The sequence below is a fragment of the Dipodomys merriami genome, unplaced genomic scaffold, assembly GCF_024711535.1.
Source record: "Dipodomys merriami isolate MVZ:Mamm:240054 unplaced genomic scaffold, mDipMer1.0.p SCAF_1, whole genome shotgun sequence".
NCBI lineage: Eukaryota > Metazoa > Chordata > Mammalia > Rodentia > Heteromyidae > Dipodomys > Dipodomys merriami.
Genome location: NW_027202270.1, coordinates 136,274,201 through 136,294,941, shown reverse-complemented (window position 1 = coordinate 136,294,941; position 20,741 = coordinate 136,274,201). Strand labels below are relative to the sequence as shown.

At 43.5% G+C, this 20,741-nt stretch overlaps 1 protein-coding gene across 1 annotated transcript; it reads right to left on the bottom strand.

The window, feature by feature from the left end:
• Nucleotides 1-1,131: 1,131 nt before the first annotated feature.
• Sgpp1 (sphingosine-1-phosphate phosphatase 1) lies at nucleotides 1,132-16,069 on the bottom strand. Its single transcript, XM_070031988.1, has 3 exons — nucleotides 15,239-16,069; nucleotides 6,868-6,957; nucleotides 1,132-3,526 (listed from the first exon to the last, which is right to left on the bottom strand). Exons 1-3 carry the CDS (start codon nucleotides 15,959-15,961, stop codon nucleotides 2,975-2,977), a joined length of 1,365 nt encoding a protein of 454 aa, XP_069888089.1. The 5' UTR covers nucleotides 15,962-16,069; the 3' UTR covers nucleotides 1,132-2,974.
• Between the last annotated feature and the right edge of the window lie 4,672 nt (nucleotides 16,070-20,741).

The window sequence follows — 20,741 nt, the reverse complement described above, 5'->3', positions numbered from 1 at the left end:
ATTCCAAAAATAGCCAGACTGCCAAAAAAGAAGAGTTAGAGAGAAGGGCAGGGAAAGAGACAGCAACAGAGGGTCATTTGGATTTAAAATATATGCACATCTGAAATACTACAGTGAATCCCTTAGTACAATTAATATACACTAAAAACAATAATGAGCTGGGTGCTAGTCATAGCTATTCAGGAGCTGAGATCTGAGGATTGTGGTTCAAAGCCAGCCTAGGCAGAAACTCTTAACTCCAATATCCAGAAAAAGCTGGAAGTGGAGCTGTGGCTCAAGTGATGAAGCACCACTAGCCTTGAGCAGAAAAGGCCAAAGAAGCTCCTATGTTTAATTGTCAGTGCCAGCACACGCACACACAAGACAGACAGACAGACAGACAGACAGACAGACAGACAGACAGACAGACAGACAGACACACACACACACACACACACACACACACACACACACACACACACACACACACACACAAAATAAAAATAAAAACAACCTGGGTACTGGAAGTGGAGTTGTGACTCAAGTAGTAGAGTGCTAGCCTTGAGTAAAAACCTATGGACAGCAAACAGACCTTGTGTTCAAGCCCCACAACTGTCACCAAAAAATAAACAAATAAATGAATAAATATGAAATTAATTAAGGCTTTGTTGGGTTGGGAAGGTTTCCAGTGGAGTAGGAGGGCTTACGAAAAGAGTGAATGAGGATGATTGTGACTATAGTTAGTTTACCGACATACATGAAAACAGAACAACAAAAGCTGTTGAAATTGCTTTAAGAAGAAGGGAGTAGGCTGACACCAGTAACTCAATGCTTGTAATTCAAGCTATTCAGAAAGGTGAGATCTGAGGATCAAGGTTCTAAGCCAGCCTGGGCAGGAAAGTCCATGAGACTCTCATTTCCAATGATCCACCAAAAAGTCAGATGTGGAGCTGTGGCTCAAGTGGTAGAGTGCCAACTTGGAGAGAAAAAGCTAAGGGACAGAGACCAAGACTTGTATTCAAGCTCCAATTCTGGCAGCACCCTCTCCATACCCCTGAAAAAAAAGCCTCAAAGAAAAAGCCTAGTAGAATGAAAATCCTGTTATCTAAAATTATCTACCACATAATACAGAGGCAAACACAACAAATAACCTTGAATCTTGAATTTGGTTTTTATTTTAAAACACATTTATCATAGAAGTGTCATAAGACAGAAAATGAAACACAAAGAAATGGAGTATTTTCAAATACTTTTTAAGTGACACATAAAAATTAGTAGGACAGCAGAGACACACATTATGGGAGTCCTTAAAATTTAAGTCATCAACCACACATTTTAAAAGAAAAGCTCTTTTCACATTTTCTATCGTACCAATAAGGTTCCTAAGGATATTGGTTTCTTTTAAACTAAAGGCCAAATTTAGTTGCTTTACTTAAAATGATCAGATTTAGTTTTGCTACAAATTGCCATGCTCCTAAATTCTCAATCAGAATTATAAAAATATGAGCTCAAATAGTTACGCTGTCCAAAATAGAAACATCTTAACTGATACTTGTGGATAATCACATAGATATTGCACTAAAATCAGTAATCCCATACCTGATGCTCATTTACATTGAAAGTAAGTTCTCTTACTTAGGAAAACCTTACTATAAATAAATTTAATGTTAACCTAATTATAATCACACTTCAAAACATAAATGCATAAAGAAAAAAAAACAGTTTAATACTATACTCCAATTTTCCATTCTGAAATAAAAGGCTGGAAAGAAAATAGGCTCTAATCTACTGATACTTTTTTCAATTTTATAATTTACCTTAAATAGTTAAAGAGTGTGTATTAAAATGTAATGCTGGGAAGTCCAATCCTTTCCAAATAATTTACAAAAATGGTTTTTGTTTCCATATGAAGCTCGTGCACTGTCCCACCTGCAAATTTCAACTACATTTCCATGAAACATCTACCTGCAGTATAAACAATCAAGACAATGTACAAAAAATATATCTTATTCCTATAACTTACAGTGCACAGAAAAATACTTACAAAAATGGAAATACTTATCCATTTCGCTTTCCAATAAAATAGCAAGAAACTTTAGCCCATTTTGCCATTTCTTTCTAAATAAAGACTAGACTAATAAGGGTTGTTTACTTCTATCCCCATTAGTTTGATATTTATCTATCTATATATTTTAAATATTTGCCTGATTATATGTAACTTAAGATAGACTCTTACTATTACATCACAGTATACACTTCTTAACTCAGCAACAAAAGGCACAATTAGCAAGCAATAAAATTCAGTACCTGAATCATTAAACTGATACCCAAAACACTTGCAACAAAAGTACATTCAACACAGTGTAACTTAAAAAAATAAGGAATCCAACACCTAATCTTCCTGAAATTTTGGTCCATTAAAAATATTCCCCATGTTTAAATTCCATGGGTACCGTGAAAGGTGATGGCAGTGTAAAAGGAGGCAAGAGATCAGTACATGATGGCAAACAAACTCTGCAACTCAATTAGGAACTGGCTCCCACAGGAAATAATGTGAAGAACAACATGCCTGTATTAGTTCCAAACACACAGGCACAGCTGCATATTTTTACTGATTTTATAATACATCCCCACAGTTCAAAATAAAACAGGTATATTATTTCATATATAACATATATTAGAGATATAATTGCATATTATGTACCTTAATATATATTATATATACTTGAACTCCTTAACAATGCAAAACTCTCCAAACACAGGAACATTTTAAATGGATTATCATTTTCTCAGTATTGCAATAGCTCAGCTCGCCTAAAACACTATCTGGATGTGCAGTAATAATAAAATGCACTGACTCTTAAGAATTTACTTAAATAACCCTTTAAGTTAAATTCTTCTAAAAGGCTTACTCCGGTTTGGCTTTGACCTAAAGTGTATTTTTAGATATCAGTAACTGATAGCCTCCTTCCATAGCATACAAAGTATTTCCCCATCAAGAGATCCCAATAAAGAAAAAAATGTAAGGAATAAAAAATGTGATGGAGAAACCCACCATTCCATAGGTTATATACCGATAGGGAAGTTCAACTTCCATGTGCTGTCTTGCTTTTCGAATATCGTCACATGGTATATTGAAGACTTTACAGGCCAGAGGAATGGTAGTCTTTTTCATGATATCTCTGACTACTAGTACGAATACCATTCCTATGAGGACCCGCAGTATGGCTTTTCCCAACAGCATTACTGTAATGGGGGGCCTAGCTAAAGGTAGAATGTCTAGAGGAGGGTCTAACATTAGACCCATGCTATGACTGACATGAGAGCCACAGGCAATTCCAGCGCCACTTCCAAGAATCTCAGCTGTGTCTCCTCGGGATGTGCTCCAGGTGTCAAGAGTGAAAGAGAAGATCCCCAAAGCTAAATGAAGCCCAATGATGATTAATGGAGCATATTTGTGAGTTTGGTTGAAGTTGTCAATCAGGTCCACAAATGGATAGAAGACAGCTAAAATTAAAATGGTATATAGGAATCCAGCGATAATGTCCTGAGAAAAGAACAAAGTACAATTGTTTAGTATACCGTTTATATCCTTTAAGAATAGTATATATTTTGCAGGTCTAATGTTGAATAGATACAAGTTTTACAAAGTCAAATTCTCAAAATAAACTTTATAAACTGACCATGTAATAGGCACTAAAACTCATAATGACGATCATTTGCTGAAGTAAAGCTTACATTTTAATGGCAAAGACTGGTAACAGTCATTTAAATGAGACTAGCAGATAAATACTGTACGTCCAGATAGCTGTAAATGTTTGAAGGAACTAAAATAGGATGATGAGTTATTGTCATGAAGGAACCTATTAAAGTGTTACAGAGGCCAGTCAGACAAGGGGACACTTGAGCCAGGATCTGATTGGAAAAGGCGCCAGCCCTATCTTTAGAATTTTGTTCTAAGTAGAGGGAATTCCAAGGGCACAGGCAAAGATATGGCGAAAATGCAGAAAAGATATGGCTAGTTCAGGAAACTGAGACTGTGAAGCAATCAGTGAGTATATGAAACAAGGTCAAGGACACAGGCAAAAGTCCCACTGCATAAAGCCCTCAGAGGTCAGGGAAAGAGTTTAGACTGTATTTCAAAAGTGACAGAGAAAGTTGAGCACTGGTGGCTCATGCCCGAATCCTAAGTACTTAAGAGGCTGCAATCTGAGGATTGGGGTTCAAAGCCAGCCTGGGCAGGAAAGTCCATCAGACTTTTGTCTCCAGAAAAACAGAAGTGGTGCTGTGACTCAAAGTAGTAGAGTGCTAGCCTTGAGCTGAAGAGCTCAGGGACAGTGCCCAGGCCCAGAGCTCAAGCCCCATGACTGACCAAAAAGAAAAAAGTGATAGAGAGCCAGATGTGATAACACATGCCTGTGAGCTCTGACTGGCAGAAGAAACTCAAGATCCTTCTGCCTCAGCCTCCAGAGTGAATGAGAGATCAGATGTGTGCTATTACCCACCTACAACAGTATAATATTACCAGCTGCTTTTTTTTTTTTTTTGAGGTATTAAGAGTTTGAACTCAAGGCCTGATGCTTGCTAAGCAGGTACTCAACTCTACCACTTGAACCACATTCCTAGCCCAACAGTAGTTCCTTAAAAATGAATCAAATAGTGTTTCCCTTTTTTTTTTTTTTTTGGGGGGGGGGGGGGTCCGGTCGTGGGCCTGAACTCTGGGCCAAGGCGCTGTCCCTCCACTCTTCAGCTCAAGGCTAGCGCTCTACCACTTGAGCCACAGCACTACTTCAGGCTTTTTTCTTTTTGCTTATGTGGTGCTGAGGAATTGAACCCAGGGCCTCATGCAAGCGCTCTACCACTGAGCCACCTTCCCAGCCCTAGTGTTTCCTTTTTTAAATTCTCTATAGAGTTTGCTTGTGGTTGGAATTATCTGTTCTTTTATGTATTCATGCAATTGTACTGCAAGTCTGATGTTTAGTTCACATGAATTAGCAAAATCTATATAAACTGAAATGTACCAGTCATTAAATAATTGGATAAATTTTATGAATGTCTATGTTTTGGTAGCTACTACTCCATTAAGAAACAGAACACTCTTCCCTCAGCAGCTTCCTCCTCCACTTAATCCTATGAGTGAATTTTTTTTTTTTTTTTTGCCAGTTGTGGGGCTTGAACTCTGTCCTGGGTGCTGTCTCTGAAAGCTTTTTATTGGAGATAAGAGTTTCACGACCTTTCCTGCCCATTCTGGCTTTGAATTGTGATCCTCAGATGGCAGCCTCCTTAGTAGCTAGGATTACAGGCATGAGCCACCAGCACCTACCTCTATGAGTGAATTTTTAATGTCTCTGTCTCAGGTTAAAACGATAATAGCTATTACCCAGCAGTTACCTTAAAAATCATAATGTTCACTGTTCCAGACTTTTCTGTATATCATGTTTTGTTCTGTTTTGATTTGAATTTTGTTTCTTGGTATAAAAATGCAATTGGTGCCAAGCACCATGGCTCATAACTGTAATCCTAGCTACTCAGGAGGCTGAGATCTGAGGACTGTGGTTCAAAGCCAGCCTGGGCAATAAATAAATAAAATGAAAATCCATTGAGACTCATATAAAATTAATTAGCAAAAAAGTTGAAGTGAAGGTACAGTATTTAGGAGGTGGCAGAGCATTAGCCATGAGAGAAAAATATGTGCAAAAGCACCTCAGTTCAAGCCCCAGTACCTACACCAAAAAAGAAAAAGAGTAACTGAGATAATATGGTCGATGCATGATGCAGGATAGAACTAAGATGTCAATAGGGATAGAGGAAGGGAAGAGTAAGAGTGGTTATAAATACAGGGAGGTCTCTGTGTTTTCAAAACTGAATTACATTCTCAAATGAAATATCCTAAAATTTTTTGATGGAGAAAATAGAGTTTCATATATAAGTACAAATGGCACTAGCACAGTTTAAGCCCATGTGCTTTTTTTTTTTTTTAATTTTATTTTATTTTATTTGAGAACATACTGTACAGAGGGGTTACAATTACATGGTAAGCCCATGTGCTTTCTAGTCAATAAGTCTTACCTGACCCTTAGAGAGCTCCCTGGTTTCTATAGAGAGCTGTTGGTTTGGACACATAAATAGGAGAAACACAAAACAGATGCTGAAAGAAAATAAAACTGGGCTGGATGCTGGTGGCTCATACCTGTAATCCTAGCTACTCGGGAGGCTGAGATGTATAAATTGAGGTTGAAGCCAGTCTTGAAGCCAGCCAGCGCAGAAAAGTCCCCATGAGACTCATTTTTAATTAACCCCTCAAAAAGACACACACACATACAAAATGGAAGTGGAGCTGTGGCTCAAAGTGGTAGAATGCCAGCCTTGAGCAAAAGAGCTTAGGCACAGTGCCCCAGGCTCTGAGTTCAAGTCCCACGACTGACAAGATTAAAAAAAGAAAGAAAGAAAACTGAACTAGCAGAATGAACAAGCCAGGTGGTGGGAAACTGAGATCTGAGGACTGAGGTTTGAAGCCAGTCTGGACAAGAAAGTCTGAAAGACTCTTACCTCCAATTAACCAGCAAAAAGCTGGAAGTGGAGGTGTGGCTCAAGGGGTAAAGCAACGGCCTTGAGTGGAAAAGCAAAGCAAGAGCTTGAAGCCTCAGTACTGGCACAAAAGAAAATAAAAGAATGAACAGGGCTATCCTTAGTAGAATGTATGGCTACTGTGCCTGCTGAAAACTGTTTCTATGAATGAAATGTGTGATCACTATATTACTTCACACGTCTTCATGTTGATATTTCTGCAATACAGAGACTTACAAAAACATTTTCAATTTCATGCAAACTTATAAATCAAGCTCACACACAAAAAATAAAGCAATAAGGATATAAGGTTTTTCTTACCAGAATGGAGTGCATACCCATGTAAATTCTGCTCATGCAGACTAGAGAACACCAGCAAGGGATGAGAATCAGCCCATAAATGAGAGGATACTAAAGGGAAAGAAAAGTTATCTAAATGAATCAAGCAAATAAAAAAAAAAAAACAAGACAGTTGCTGTACTATAAAATTTAAGATTTAATGCTTATATATTTTTAGTGCCCATTCTATTCCCAGCACCTAAGTCCAACCACAGCACATAGCACACAAGGACGAATAAGTGAATGAAATCTTGTTTCAATATTCTTCTATGGGCGAATTAGCTCTGCTTTGCTTCTACACTTTGCTTCTATACTATAGATGAAGGACAGATAGACATTATTTTATTTATTTATTTAAAGTTTTTTAAATTGTGAAAATACTGTACAGAGGAGAGGGGTTACAATTACATGAGCAAGGTAATATGTACATTTCTTATCAAGCATTGTTGCCTCCTCCTTTGTTTTTCCCCTACCATCCCTGCAAGACATTATTTTAACATGGTCTAATGAAAGAGCCGCTGAACAGCCCCTGAACCTGGTCCCATAAAGTCCTTCCTTCTCTAGAGGAGGACTGGGCATTATCACCCTTTCTTCCATCTATGACTGAGCTGCCTCCTCTCCTCATTGAGAGGAACACTTTGTAATTAGCTTTCTACTTCGGTGCCCTCCACTAAAATTTCAAATGTTAATCTTATGGAGAAAAATTCTGGTGGGATCCTGGGGCTAGAAACCATAAAAAGGGGAGTAACAGGGCTGGGAAGGTGGCTCAGTGGTAGAGTGCTTGCCTTGCATGCCTGAGGCCCTGGGTTCGATTCCTCAGCATCACATAAGCAAAAAAAAAAAAAGCTGGAAGTAGTGCTGTGGCTCAAGTGGTAGAGCACTAGCCTTGAAGTGAAGAGCTCAGGGACAGCACCCAGGTGTAGAGTTCTAGCTCCCCAGCCCCCCCCAAAAAACAGATGAAACAAAAATTTATAAGCCCTTCATGTTATTTTCAAATACATAAAAAGTTTTCTTAACCTTAATAGATTACTTCATGTCTTAGTTGCATCGCTGAGCGTCTAATACAGGGCCTGCCCACTGAGTTAAAGCCCGGATACTTTTAATTTCATACCATTATCTCGTTCTCACTGCACGTCCTTGATAACAGGAAAACTGCTCTCAGCATTTCCTTCAGTTACTTTAGAAAGCAGTTTTATTCTTCCTGATAATGCTTTGCTACATTAGTTTACGTAGTCACAACTATTTTGTATATTATAACATGTGCCACTCACATTCATTGATGTTAGTGTAGAGTCAATAAAATGACTTGCAATGAAAGCAATTACAAAAAAAAAAATCTTGTCTTGTCTATCTCTTTTTCTTTTTTCTTTTTTTTTTTTTTTGGGTCCGGTCGTGGGCCTGAACTCTGGGCCTGGGTGCTGTCCCTCAGCTCTTCAGCTCAAGGCTAGCGCTCTACCATCTGAGCCACAGCACCACTTCCGGCTTTTTTTTTTGCTTATGTGGTGCTGAGGAATCGAACCCAGGGCCTCATGCATGCAAGGCAAGCACTCTACCACTGAGCCACCTTCCCAGTCCCTATCTCTTTTTCTTCATTTTCATGTTGCTTCAAATTGAACCATAGCCTCCTGTGTTCTGGGCAAGCATGCTATCACTGAGCCACATTCTAGCCAGTGCTGTTACAATTTAATGTGTGTACGTGTGTGACATGTGCCCTCATACATGACAGTTCTAGGGCTTGAACTCAGAGCCTGTGTGCTGTCCCTGAGTTCCTTTGGTCAAGGTTGGTGCTCTACCACTTGAAGCCAAAGCTCTACTTCTGGCATTTTGGTGATTAATTGGAGATAAGATTCACACAGACTTTCCTTCCCAGGCTAACTTCAGATCCTCAGATCTCAGCCTCCAGAATAGCTAGGATTACAGCCATGAGCCACCCAGCTAGAAAGATAAATTTATTTTAAAATATTGGCTCACACCATGTGAAAGCTGGCAAGCCCTAACTCTACAGGGAATACCTGATATGAGGCTTACATGTGAAGGCTTCGGTGGCAGAATTCCCTTTTCCTTGGAAGAAGTCAGTCTTATTTCTTTGAAGATTTTCAAGTAATTAGGCAAGGTTCACCCACATTATAGAGGGTGACTTGCTTTAGTTGAAGTCTACTTTAAATCTAAATGCTAATTTTGTCTAAAAATAATCTTCAGAGAAGCACTGAGAATAGAGCTCACCAAAAATCTGAAAACTGTGCCTAGCCAAGTTGACAAAATTATGCATCACATATGGTATTTTTAAAAACCCTCAATATATGATATGGTACCAATTACTTTAAAGTGTAAGAAAAAGTACCAAAAAAAAAAAAAAATGCTGGGCACCAGTGGCTCACACCTGTAATCCTAGTTACTCAGGAGGTTGAGATCTGTGGATTGCGATTCAAAGCCAAAACCAGAAGTGGCTCTGTGGGTGGTTAAGGGCTCTTGCCTTGAGCTGAAGAGTTCAACGACAACACTCAGGCCCAGAGTTCAAGCCCACGACCGACAAAAAACAAACAAACAAAAATAAATAAATAAATAATAAAAAAAGTCAGCACTAGCTTTTTCTAAGGGTTTCTGCCTTTCAAGTTGTCTATAGGTTTTTGTACTTTTCTCACTGATCTTCTTGGAGGGACTGAACAGTGCTGACTACTTTCCTTCTCTAGAAACGGGGTCTCACTTCCTTTCACTTCTGGTTTCCGTCAACAGTATGTTTTTTTCAAGGTAATGTCTAATCTTCTCATCTCTTCTTGAAATTTCCCCAAACAGAGCCTGCAGTGTGGACTCAGGGGCACCTCCCGCTTAAGCAAACCTGCTTGCTTAACCACTGCTTTCAAATGCAGCATGGACACTTGCCTGTGGCAAAGCGGACGTGGTGTCTGGGCTGAGCCAATCAGATTCTTTTTGATCTAGCAGTATTTACTTGTAAATAATACAGAACTAGGCAGACGTGCACAAGCCAAAACACAGAGAGGAGAAAGGAGTATGAGACACTGCAATCCCAGGGAAGATGGAGAGTGGGCATTTAGTTCCAGTCACTTCCCAGGACCTGGCTCTGATCCCTTGGGAGGTCCTACAGCTTGCTCTTGCCCTGTCTTCTATGAAATGCTCCCATTGTTCTGCAAATACATTTCTTCTTTCTGCTTAACCTACTCTAAAGGTATTTACTATGAAAACATACACACACACACACACACACAATAATACACACACACCCTTAAATATTCTCTAAGGTATTTTCTTACTTCACCAATGGATACCTGTCAGATTCTATTACAGGCTATTCTTCCTCTTTTTTTTTTTTTGTCAGCTGTAGGGCTTGAACTCTAGGCCTGGGTGATGTCCCTGAGCAACTTTTGATCAAGATTAGTACTCTACCACGTGAACCACAGCTCCACTTCTGGCTTTTTCTGTAATTAATTAGGCTTCCTGCCTGGGCTGGCTTTGAATCCTGATCCTCAGGTCTCAGCCTCCTGAGTAGTTAGGCTTACAGGCATGAGCCACTGGCACCTGGCTTTTTTCCTCCTAAATGCCTTATTTAATTTGTCAAGTCTACCTTTAATATCTACCCAATTCAGGAGGGGAATGTAGCTCAGTGGTACAGTGCTTTCTTAGCATGTTTGAGGCCCTGGATTTGAGCCTCAGCCCTGTAAACCTACCAAATCCATCCATATCTTTCTTTTTCTGTTAGTTGTAGGGTTTGAACTCAGGGCCTGGGCGCTGTCCCTAAATATCTTTGTGTCAAAGTTAGCGCTCTACCACTTGAGCCACAGTGCCACTTCCGGTTTTTGAGTAGTTAATTGAAGATAAGAGTTTCATGGGGACTTTTTTGCCCAGGCTGGCTACGAACCACAATCCTCAGATCTCAGCCTCCTGGGAGGCTAGGACTACAGGCGTGAGCCACTGGTGCCAGCGCAAACACTTTAATTATTAAAATGAGAACAATAAGCATTATTTTGGCCAGAGGCTTTTCAGTTTCTTTATTCCAAGAGAAATGTCACTGTCTTTCTCAAGTCATCATAGAGCACACTTTAAAATGCTAGACTGAAGGAAAAAAAAAGAGAAAAAAATAAAATAAAATGATAGACTGGAACTGCAAAAGAGCTGAGATAGTAATCTTGTAGAGAAAGATTATTTGGGATAAACAGAAGTTAGAAGCAAGTGTTATATACTCCACTAAAGCCTGATGTTCCTTATCTAACAGATTAGAATCTCTGGGTATTAATGTACAGATACTTTAAACAACCCCCAGGTTGGTTTGCTATGCATAGTTTCATTTTAAGACTAAATGAGAAATAATGAAACATAAATGATTAATTTCCAAGGTCCCATGTAGGAGGTAAATCTTGAGCAAATTTCAAGGAGAGCAGCAACCTTATGCAGTAGGGAGGAATGAAGTCCAAAAGAATGGTTGCATTTTCCAGGGGTATTTCAGCATCATGGAGACACTAAAGTCAGACCTGCTAGTCCTGAGGGCACTCCCTTGGGCAGGGCAGGACTGGACAGCCACCAAAACTGATAGTGATTAGAACCCCAGGTTTTGTTGCACTATTCTCCTACTTGCTACTACTCCTTCCTCACACACTTTGGAAACAGAAGCCCCCAATTCTGACAGACAAGAGAACCAAATCAGCCCAAGTAAAAGAAGGTACCTTTGTTTGAAATATATTAACACAAAAATTTAAGAAAAAGGAAAAAAGTCATTTGAGGTGGTTTTTGTTTGTTTGTTTGTTTTTTACTGGATTAGTTAGTCAAGGATTTATAACAATAGAACTTTTCTATTAGGAAGTCTTTCTTTCCAAATAATGAACTAAAAAAATAATTTTGCAGGGGCTGGGAAGGTGGCTCAGTGGTAGAGTGCTTCCTAGCATGCATGAAGCCCTGGGTTCAATTCCTCAGTACCACATAAACAGAAAAAGCCGGAAGTGGTGCTGTGGCTCAAGAGGTAGAGTGCCAGCCTTGAGCAAAAGAAGCTCAGGGACAGTGCCCAGGCCCTGAGTTCAAGCGCCAGGACTGGCAAAAAATAAAATTAAAAAATTACAAGTTTATTCAAATTTAGAGTAAAAGTTGTAAAGTAGGAAAGTGAAGCTATTACAAGATTAACTCTAATGTAACTGGTCAGTTTCCACATCTGTAAAATGACTGACACCTGATAATTTCTATCTCATTTAGCTCATATTTCTAAAACTGCATGATAAACTAATTTCCCAAACTTTGAATTAAATGTACTAACTTCTTTAAAAATTACAAGGTAAGCTTCTCTTGATCATTCAAATAACACTGGGATGTTAGAATATTGATAACATCCCAGAAACAATTACATATAACTACTTACTCACTTCCTGTTAACATGTTCTTCAAAAAAGTGGAAACAATAACTTTTTAAAAACTTAGATTGGGTCTGGGAAGGTGGCTCAGTGGTAGAGCGCTTGCCTTGCATGCCTGAGGCCCTGGGTTTGATTCCTCAGCACCACATAAACAAAAAGAAAAAAGCCAGAAGTGGCACTAGCCTTGAGCTGAAGAGCTGAGGGACAGCGCCCAGGCCCAGAGTTCGGGCCCCACAACCGGACCCCCCAAAAAATAAAAATAAAAATAAAAATTGTTAATATTAAAAGCATACATCATACTTACTGAGGAGGCATTGTAAAGGGCCTCTCAAGTTTAAAATCTTGAATGTCTCATGAAAAAAAGAGAAACATCAACAACTAACTAGTAAACACAATGCCAACACAGCTTGCTACTAATCTTTTTTCCTCATTTCACAAGGTGCTGGGGATGGGCTTGGTGCAATGCAAAGCAGGTGTCTAGCACTGAGCTCTGCCCCAGCATTATCAAATCTCAAATTGTGAAATATTTGGATTAAATGAAAGTCTGAGATATTAACTTATCATGTAAAACAGGCAGCACAACCAGGCGTGATGGCACATGCATGTACCCCAGCAGAAGGACTGAGGGTTTGGAGCCAGCCTAGGTGGGCTACAGAGCAAGTTCTGCCAGCCTCGGAGGTAACTTTTTCTCTTGTCAAAACCAGCTTGGGCAGGAAAGTCCGTGAGACTCTTATCTCCAATAAACCACTCAGAAAACCGGAAGTGGTGCTGTGGCTCAAGTGGTAGAGAGCTTGCCTTGAGCTGAAGGGCTAGTTGACAGCACCCAGACCCAGAGTTCAAGTCCCATGACCAACAAAAAGCAAGCAAGCAAGCAAGAAAAGAGAGGGAGGAGGAGAGAGAGAGAGAGAGAGAGAGAGAGAGAGAGAGAGAGAGAGAGAGAGAGAAAGGAAACAGGTAGCACTGTTTTACAATATGAAGTCACTATACATCTGTCTCCTTTTATTAAGTAGTAAAAAAAACACTTTCTTGATACTCTTCCCTTCCAATTCTGCCTTCTTATTGTATACATATTTTCTAGGCTACTAAAAGTGAGATGTACTTATATACAGCATTATGCCTGGGAACGAAGTCTGACCTTTACTGAAATGGAATGTGAGTTCAGTAAGCTTACCATAATGGAGTTTGACATAGTGTGCAAATTTCTCAATGAGACAATTTTGTGTAGTAAAAGAAAAAAAAGGAGAAATCTGTTTTATGTATATTTTCATAATCATGTAACTTACTTCTAAGAGACTTACTTCCTCAAGACTAACAGATTTTATAGTTATAAAGCAAGCTCAGTGGTCTTAAGAATAAACTTTGCTTCTATATTAAAGATACTTAGTTTTTAAACATAAGTAACACATAGATGAAGAACTCAAAACCAGGTAGCCAAAGAAAGTGGGCAAAATTAAAACAATCATTAAAAACTTACCCTTGGGTCTGGGGGCTCAGTAGGCTGAGATCTGAGGAACCCAGTTCAAAGCCAGCCCAGGCAAGGAAAGTCTGTGAGACTCTTATCTCCAATAAACCACCAGAAAACCAGAAATGGCGCTGTGGTAGAGTGCTGGCCTTGAGCTGAAGAGCTAAGGGACAGCGCTCAGGCCCAGAGTTCAAGCCCCATGACAGACAAAAAGAAAAAAAGAGAAAAAAACAACAAAAAAACCTCACTCCAGTAACTATGAATTTGTGGGCAGAGACAGGAGAGAGAAACTGGGGGAAAGCACAGAAAGGAGTGACATTGTCCAAAAGAGAAGTGAACACATTACCTGAATCGTGAAATGGTAACTCTCTGTATAACACACTAAGAATAACAATAAAATTATATTTAAAAACAAAACAAAACACCTGGCTCATGCCTGTAATTCTAGCTACTCAGGAGGATGAGATCTGAGGACTGTGGTTGGAAGCCAGCCCTGACAGGAAAGCCTGTGAAAATCTGATCGCCAATTAAGTGCTACAAAAGCTGAAGTGGAGCTGTGGTGCAAGTGGTAGAGCATTACTAGTATTGAGAAAAAAAAAAAAGCGCTCAGGCGTACGTGTCCAGGCCCTGAGTTCAATCAAGCCCCTGGACCAACACACACACACACACACACACACACACACACACACACACACACACACACACACACACCTCTCACCCCTGACACACACACACACACACACACCACCTCTCACCCCTGACACACACACACACACACCACACACCACCTCTCACCCCTGATTGTCAGTCTTTGGTCTACATTTGCCATTTTTGTAAAACTTGTCTGATCAAAGAAACCCTTAGCTGTAAGATAAACTTTTAGGTCGCACAGGTATATAGTTAATACAACAATAATACTGTGTCGGCTCAGCACTGAAATCCCACACACCGGTGAGGCCGGGGGATAAAGTTTTCGTCTCTCCGCACAGGAGCAACCCTTAAAAGCAGAACTCGGCCGCGGCTCCACGAAGAGCAGCTCTACTTTGACAATCCCTTCCTGGCTTGCTCTGGAACTAGCCCCACACTACTGTTTTGGAAATAACCGTCTCTTCACAAAGCCAAGGGTCTTCGGAACCGCAATCCGATTGGGAGGAGGCAACACCTACTGGGGGTTTGGGGTGGGGGAGTAAGAGGTGGTCTTGGTGACCCAGCGATTGATCTGGAAAACAACTCATGTTCACGGTGCTCACAAAGCAAGCAGGGAGAGTTTTAGAAACCCCTGCGCCAGGTCCAAGGACCAGAAACTACGGCACGAAAAGTGTTTCCTGCGGGTTCCCGGGAAGGTGCTATTAAAACCATCCTGGGGAAGCCTGTAAGGTGTTACCCCATCCCTGGATTTTGTTTTTGTTTTTTTTTCCTCCCGCTTTGCGGGGACGGTGAAGATCCGCGCGAGAGGGTCTCGGCGGGGAGTGGCCCCACCAAACTGTCCAGGGACCAGGCCAGTCCGGGACGGGGGCGCGCGGCGACGCGGGACGCTTACCTGCCAGCGGCCGTAGGTGAGGAGGACCATGGCGATGGGGATGGCGGTGCCGGACATGGCGTGCGTGGAGGGCATGCTGTACTCGGAGTTGTAGAAGACCTCCAACTTGACGACGGGCGGCGAGGCGGGCCGCGGCCAGCGGATGATGTCCTTGGTGCACTGGCCCAGGTACATGACCAGCACCCAGATGACCACCAGCTTGCGGCCCACCACGGCGTCCAGGTTCCAGATCCAGAAGGGGAAGAAGATGATGTAGAAGAGTTCGTTGCCCAGCTCGGTGCCGAAGGAGAACAGGTAGTAGAGCGGCCAGTTGCTCACGCGGGCCGCCTGGCCCTCCTCGCCTGTCAGCGAGTTCCGGCGCGGGGAGCCCGCGCGCCGCGCCGGGGCCGGGGCCGGGGCCGGGGCCGGGGCCGGGGCCGGGCCCGGCTCGGCCGCCAGCCCGTTCCGCACGCCGTTGGGGGCGCCGCCGCCCGCCGCCTTGGCGGCGCACGGATTGCGGTCGTGCCCCGGCGGCTGGGGGCCTCCGGCCGTCCCCGGAGACCACCCTCGCCGCCGGGCGTCCCCGGCGAGCGGCGCGTCCGCCTGCCCATCTTCCTCCCTCGGCTCGGCGGCGGCGGAGCGGCTCGGCGGCGCCTCCACCCCGCACAGACGCTGGAAACGGGCCACTTTCTGCGGCTCCTGCAGACGGCCGGCCAGCTGAACGAGGTGCTGCCTCAGCGACATGCTGACGAGAGCCGCGGGGACGGCGAGCCGGCCCCGAGCGCGGCCCCGAACCGTCTCCGCGCGCCTGGCCGGCGGGCAAGCCGCACCTCGCGCTGTGCCCTCGCGCTCGCCGGAGTCCGCCGGGGACGGCGCCACAGGCCGCAGCCGCGGCCGCGCGCCCCCGCTCCGCGCGCCCCTCCTCCGCCGCGGTCCTCCCGCCCCGCGCGCTCCCGTCCCGCGCGCCGCCTCGCCGCGTGCCGCCGACTGCGCGCCCCGCCCGCCTAGCGCGCTCCTCCCTCCAGGCGCGCTCCCGCCCGCCGCCTCCGGGCGCGCGCGCGCGTCCGGCCCCGCCCCCGCCCCCCTCCCCGCTCCCCGCGCGCTGGTCAGCCCCGGGCTCCGCGGGCGGCGGATGTGAGGTTCCTCAAATAACCACCGCCAGGCGTCGCGGCCTTGGGCGGGCGGGGTACAGCGTGTTCCCCTTCTCCATCCCCATCCCTCCTTCGCTTGCCCAGTCCACTGCGGGGGGTGGGGGGTGGGGCCAGGGGAGGTAACCGTTCTGGTGCCGTTCAGCTGCTGGTGACTGAGCAGTGTTGGCACAGAACCAAATGGGGAATGATGAATGGAGGCGAGGTAAACACCGTGCCCGGAGTCGGTTGACTCTAGTCATTAGCAAATAATTACAGAGCTGATGGCCGGAAAGCCACGTGCCAATTGACCGGCGATGGCAAGATTAGATGTAGATACCAAGGACCCAGCCAGGATATTTACAATCAGTGTATTTAACCTCTGCAAACGAAAACCCAAAGCCCAGCGAGCACGGTGGTGCACGCCTGGAATCCGGGCTACTTAGGAGGCTGGGAGCCTCCTAAAAAAAATCCAGTCACCTACAAGTTCGAAATAAGGTGTCATTCAACAGGTATTTTGCTACACGTTAAGGGAGCACAGGTATTCTTGACTTACATGTAAAATTTTTTCCTAAATGCTAATAGAATAATTATGCAGGAAAAACACACCCTAATTAGTGGCTAAATGTGGTGTGCAGAATTTTAAGTTAGATAAGGTTGATTTAGAGTGTTCATGAGTTACAAACTTGTCTTCTAGATAGAACCATGTTCATTGTAAGATCTCTGAAGTCTAATATTTGTTTCCAGGAAGTTATTTCAGGCAACATGAATGTCTGTAATTAAAGAATTTGAAGTACCTCCAAGAAACAGATTGGAAAATGTCCCATGCCTTTAAGTCACTAGAAATATTACATTCAGGTTATTCTCTCCTCCCTCCCCACTTGCTAAGCTGTGGTCTAGGAGGAATCAGTCATTATCCTGATCCTTAAATTGCTGTGGTATAAAGAAGAAATTGCAGGCTGCCGGTGGCTTACACCTGTAATCCTTGCTACTCAGGAGGCTGAGATCTGAGCATCACAGTTCAAAGTCAGCCTGAGCTAGAAAGTTCATGAGACTCTTCTCCAATAAAGTACTCAGAAAGGGCTGGAAGTGGCACTGAGACTCAAGTGGTAGAGCGCTAGCCTTGAGCTGAAAAATATAAGGGACAGAGCCCAGGCCCTGAGTTCAAGCCCCAGGACCAGGAAGGGGGGGGGAAAGGAAGAAATTGACAAGACCACATCTAGAGTACAGAGCCAATAGCAGACATAAAAGACATAAAATTGATGCCAGGCACTAGTGGTTAATGCCTGTTTAGCCTAGCTACTCAGGAGGTTGAGATCTGAAGATCACGGTTCAAAGCCAGCCAGGGCAGATGGACCTGAGTGCTGTCGCTGAGCTCTTCAGCTCAAGGCAAGTGCTCTACCACTTGAGCCACAGCACTACTTCTGGTTTTCTGGTGGTTTATTGGAGGTAAGAGTCTCATGGACTTTCCTGTCTTTGAACCATTATCTTCAGATCACAGCCTCCTGAGTAGCTAGGACTACAGGCATGAGCCACCGGTGCCCAGTTTCCTTGACACTCTTTTCTCCAATAAACCATTCTGAAAAAGCTGGAAGTGGTACTGTGGCTCAAGTGGTAAATCACTAGCCTTGTGCAAAAGAAGCTCAGCGTCAGGCCCTGAGTTCAAGATCAGAAAGAAAAAAGTAGAAGACATAAAATTGAGACAAAGGAACAAGTATTCAGGCAGGAGAGATTAAGAAAAATGTGACCTAGGGATGGCATCTAGGAACTCAGAATCAGAGGAGTTGTTTAGAAGCACTATCTTCTTTGCTTCTAAATACACCCTTTTTGAGTAAAAAACAGTACTCATTCCTTATCTTAAGGATAAGCATTTGCTTTGTGGCAGAATGCATTCTTTTTATATGGGAATTCAATCACAAGGTACAAAGAAGCTACTTTTTTTTTTTGGTCCATCCTGGGGCTTGAACTCTGGGCCTGGGCACTGTCCTTGAGTTCTTCAGCTCAAGGTGAGCACTCTACCACTCGAGCCACAGCACCACTTCCGGTTTCCTGGTGGTTAATTGGAGATAAGAGTCTCACGAACTTTCCTGCCCGGACTAGCTTTGAACCATGATCCTCAGATCTCAGCCTCCCACCAATGTCCAGCAGAAGCCATTTTTGAGAGGGGGAATTGGGAGTGTTTATTAGAAAGCCAGTGACTGCAAGCAGACACATGTCTCCCCAAAACTTCCAGCCTCGAATGCACTTAATACTGTTAGGAAACTGAGCCACCAGGGTAATAAAGAAAGCAGAAAAACAATCTCAACAAACTAGATGGACTCTAATGGAGAGTTGAAGAGGGGCACCATGGTGATCCAGCAGAGTCAGGAGACCTGAGACATGGAGCAATGGAGGCTGAGGTGGCTGGGGGGGGGGGGGGGGAGAAGGGGAGCTAAATTGGATTGTGGTCAGGGGGCAGGATCACTGGGAACTCAAAGAGTTCAAAAAGTCTAGCAGGTCCAGTAACCTATTGTGCAAGTCCCCGCCTCTGCACCTATCTCCTGGGGTTGGGACAGGGGAGGACTATACCACTATGAGTTTTCAGAAAGTCCCAATCATCCACCAAGATGCCAAGATAGTGCTAGTTAGACCCACTATCCATATTTCATTCTTTCCTGGAAGAAATGCCCATAGTGGTAAAGTGCCTGCCTAGCATATACAAAGCCCTGGTTCAATTCCTCAGTACCACATATACATAGGGAGAAAAAAGCTGGAAGTGGCACTGTGGCTGGAGTGGTAGAGTGCTAGCCTTGAGCAAAAGAAGCTCAGGGACAGTGGCCAGTCCTTGAGTTCAGTCCCCAGGACTGGGGAAAAAAATGCCCATGCAAGAGTGAGTCACATGAAGATCTGAATGGTAGACAACACTCAGAAACTAACTCCAAGGGTAACACCAGGAATGATTAAGAGCAAATGAAATAAAGACACTGGATCTAGCCAGTGCCATCTTGGCCACATGGTGGATGATTGGGTTTAACTGGCGCCATCTTGTCTTCATGGTGGAGGTAGAGTAGTCCCATCATCCCAGGTGATGAGCGTGCTTGAATTCCTAGGAGCAGGGGAAGGACTTGGACAATAGGTTACTGGACCTACCAGTCTTGGGTCATGAACTCTCAAGCTCCCTGTGACCCTGCCCCTATTTAGCCCAGGCTAGTTCAGGCACCAGGACAGCTCATGCTCTGTGTTTCCTATTTTCTGGCTCTCCTTTGGTCAGCTTGGCATCCCACTTCAGCTCTCCATTGGGATTGATCTGGGTTGTTGGTATTGTTTTTCTGCTCTTTTTTTTTTCCTCCCTGGTTCTCACAGCTCTGTTTTCTAACAGTGTTGTGTATTGGTAGAGCCGCATGTCCGTGACAGAAGTCCGTCTGTATTCACCAGCTTTCCAATAAAGATTCCCAGTTTACCCTCACAAAGTGTGGCTTCTCTGTTTCTCTCCATGGAGTTACCTTACAACACGAAGATTCAGAAGCCAAACAAACAAAACCCCTGTCTTTTCATAACTTGAAGCAAGACCTTGCCTTTATCATATAAGTGCTCCATTGTAAGAGCTCTGAGTGTCTGTTAGTGTCTCTGCTTTTCTGCTTGCCTGCTTGCTTGATGACTCAGTAAAGCTCTGCCAGATTTCCTTATAGTTGTGACTTGTACGGAAATTCTTATTCCATGATCAAAGTCAAGGACCCAAAGTGCAGAAACCCTACTTTACAAGGGAAACTTCACAACCCTTCCCCTGGACATGGTGATAGCCTGACCAGTGATTGTGTCAGCCAGGAGGAACACGTAATCCTAGCAGGCAAGAGCCTGAGGCGGCAGAACAGACAGTCCAACCTGGGCTCCACTGTGAGACAAGTCTCCACAACAAAACAAAAGACAGAACAAAAGATGATTGTAGTGAACAGATGATTGAGGAGGGCCTGAACTGGACAGTGCGTCTACGAGAAGGAACGAAGTGGATAGATTTGAATATGATTGCAGTTAGGGAGGGGGAGGGGAAAAATGCTTTTGCTTTTGTTTTTGTTTTTCCTAATCATTTGAACTCACAAGCCTACACACAAATACTAGCCCCCATTGGTTGGAACATTTTGTGTTTTATATAAAAGCACGCATAATTTTGTAAGGAGACCAAGCATGAAAAAAGAGGACAGGCTTATTTGAAAAAGATATAAAGTCTGCCTCACTAACACATTCTAGGAAATGAGACACAAAATAATCAGTAAATATTTTGCTTTGTTCTGTTTGTTTTGTCTGTCATGGGGCTTGAACTCTGGGCTTGGGCACTGTCCCTCAGCTCTTCAGCTCAAGGCTAGCGCTCTACCACTAGAGCCACAGAGTCACTTCTGGTTTTCTAATGGTATATTGGAGAT

Bases quoted from the DNA above. Each gene is read 5' to 3' on its own strand.
- Sgpp1 (XM_070031988.1), bottom strand. From the start codon at position 15,961: ATGTCGCTGAGGCAGCACCTCGTTCAGCTGGCCGGCCGTCTGCAGGAG. The intron at 6,958-15,238 runs GTAAGCGTCCCG...CTTTCCCTTTAG, and splicing joins TCACCTACGGCCGCTGGCAG to TATCCTCTCATTTATGGGCT. The intron at 3,527-6,867 runs GTAAGAAAAACC...TTCTTTTCTCAG, and splicing joins TGGGTATGCACTCCATTCTG to GACATTATCGCTGGATTCCT.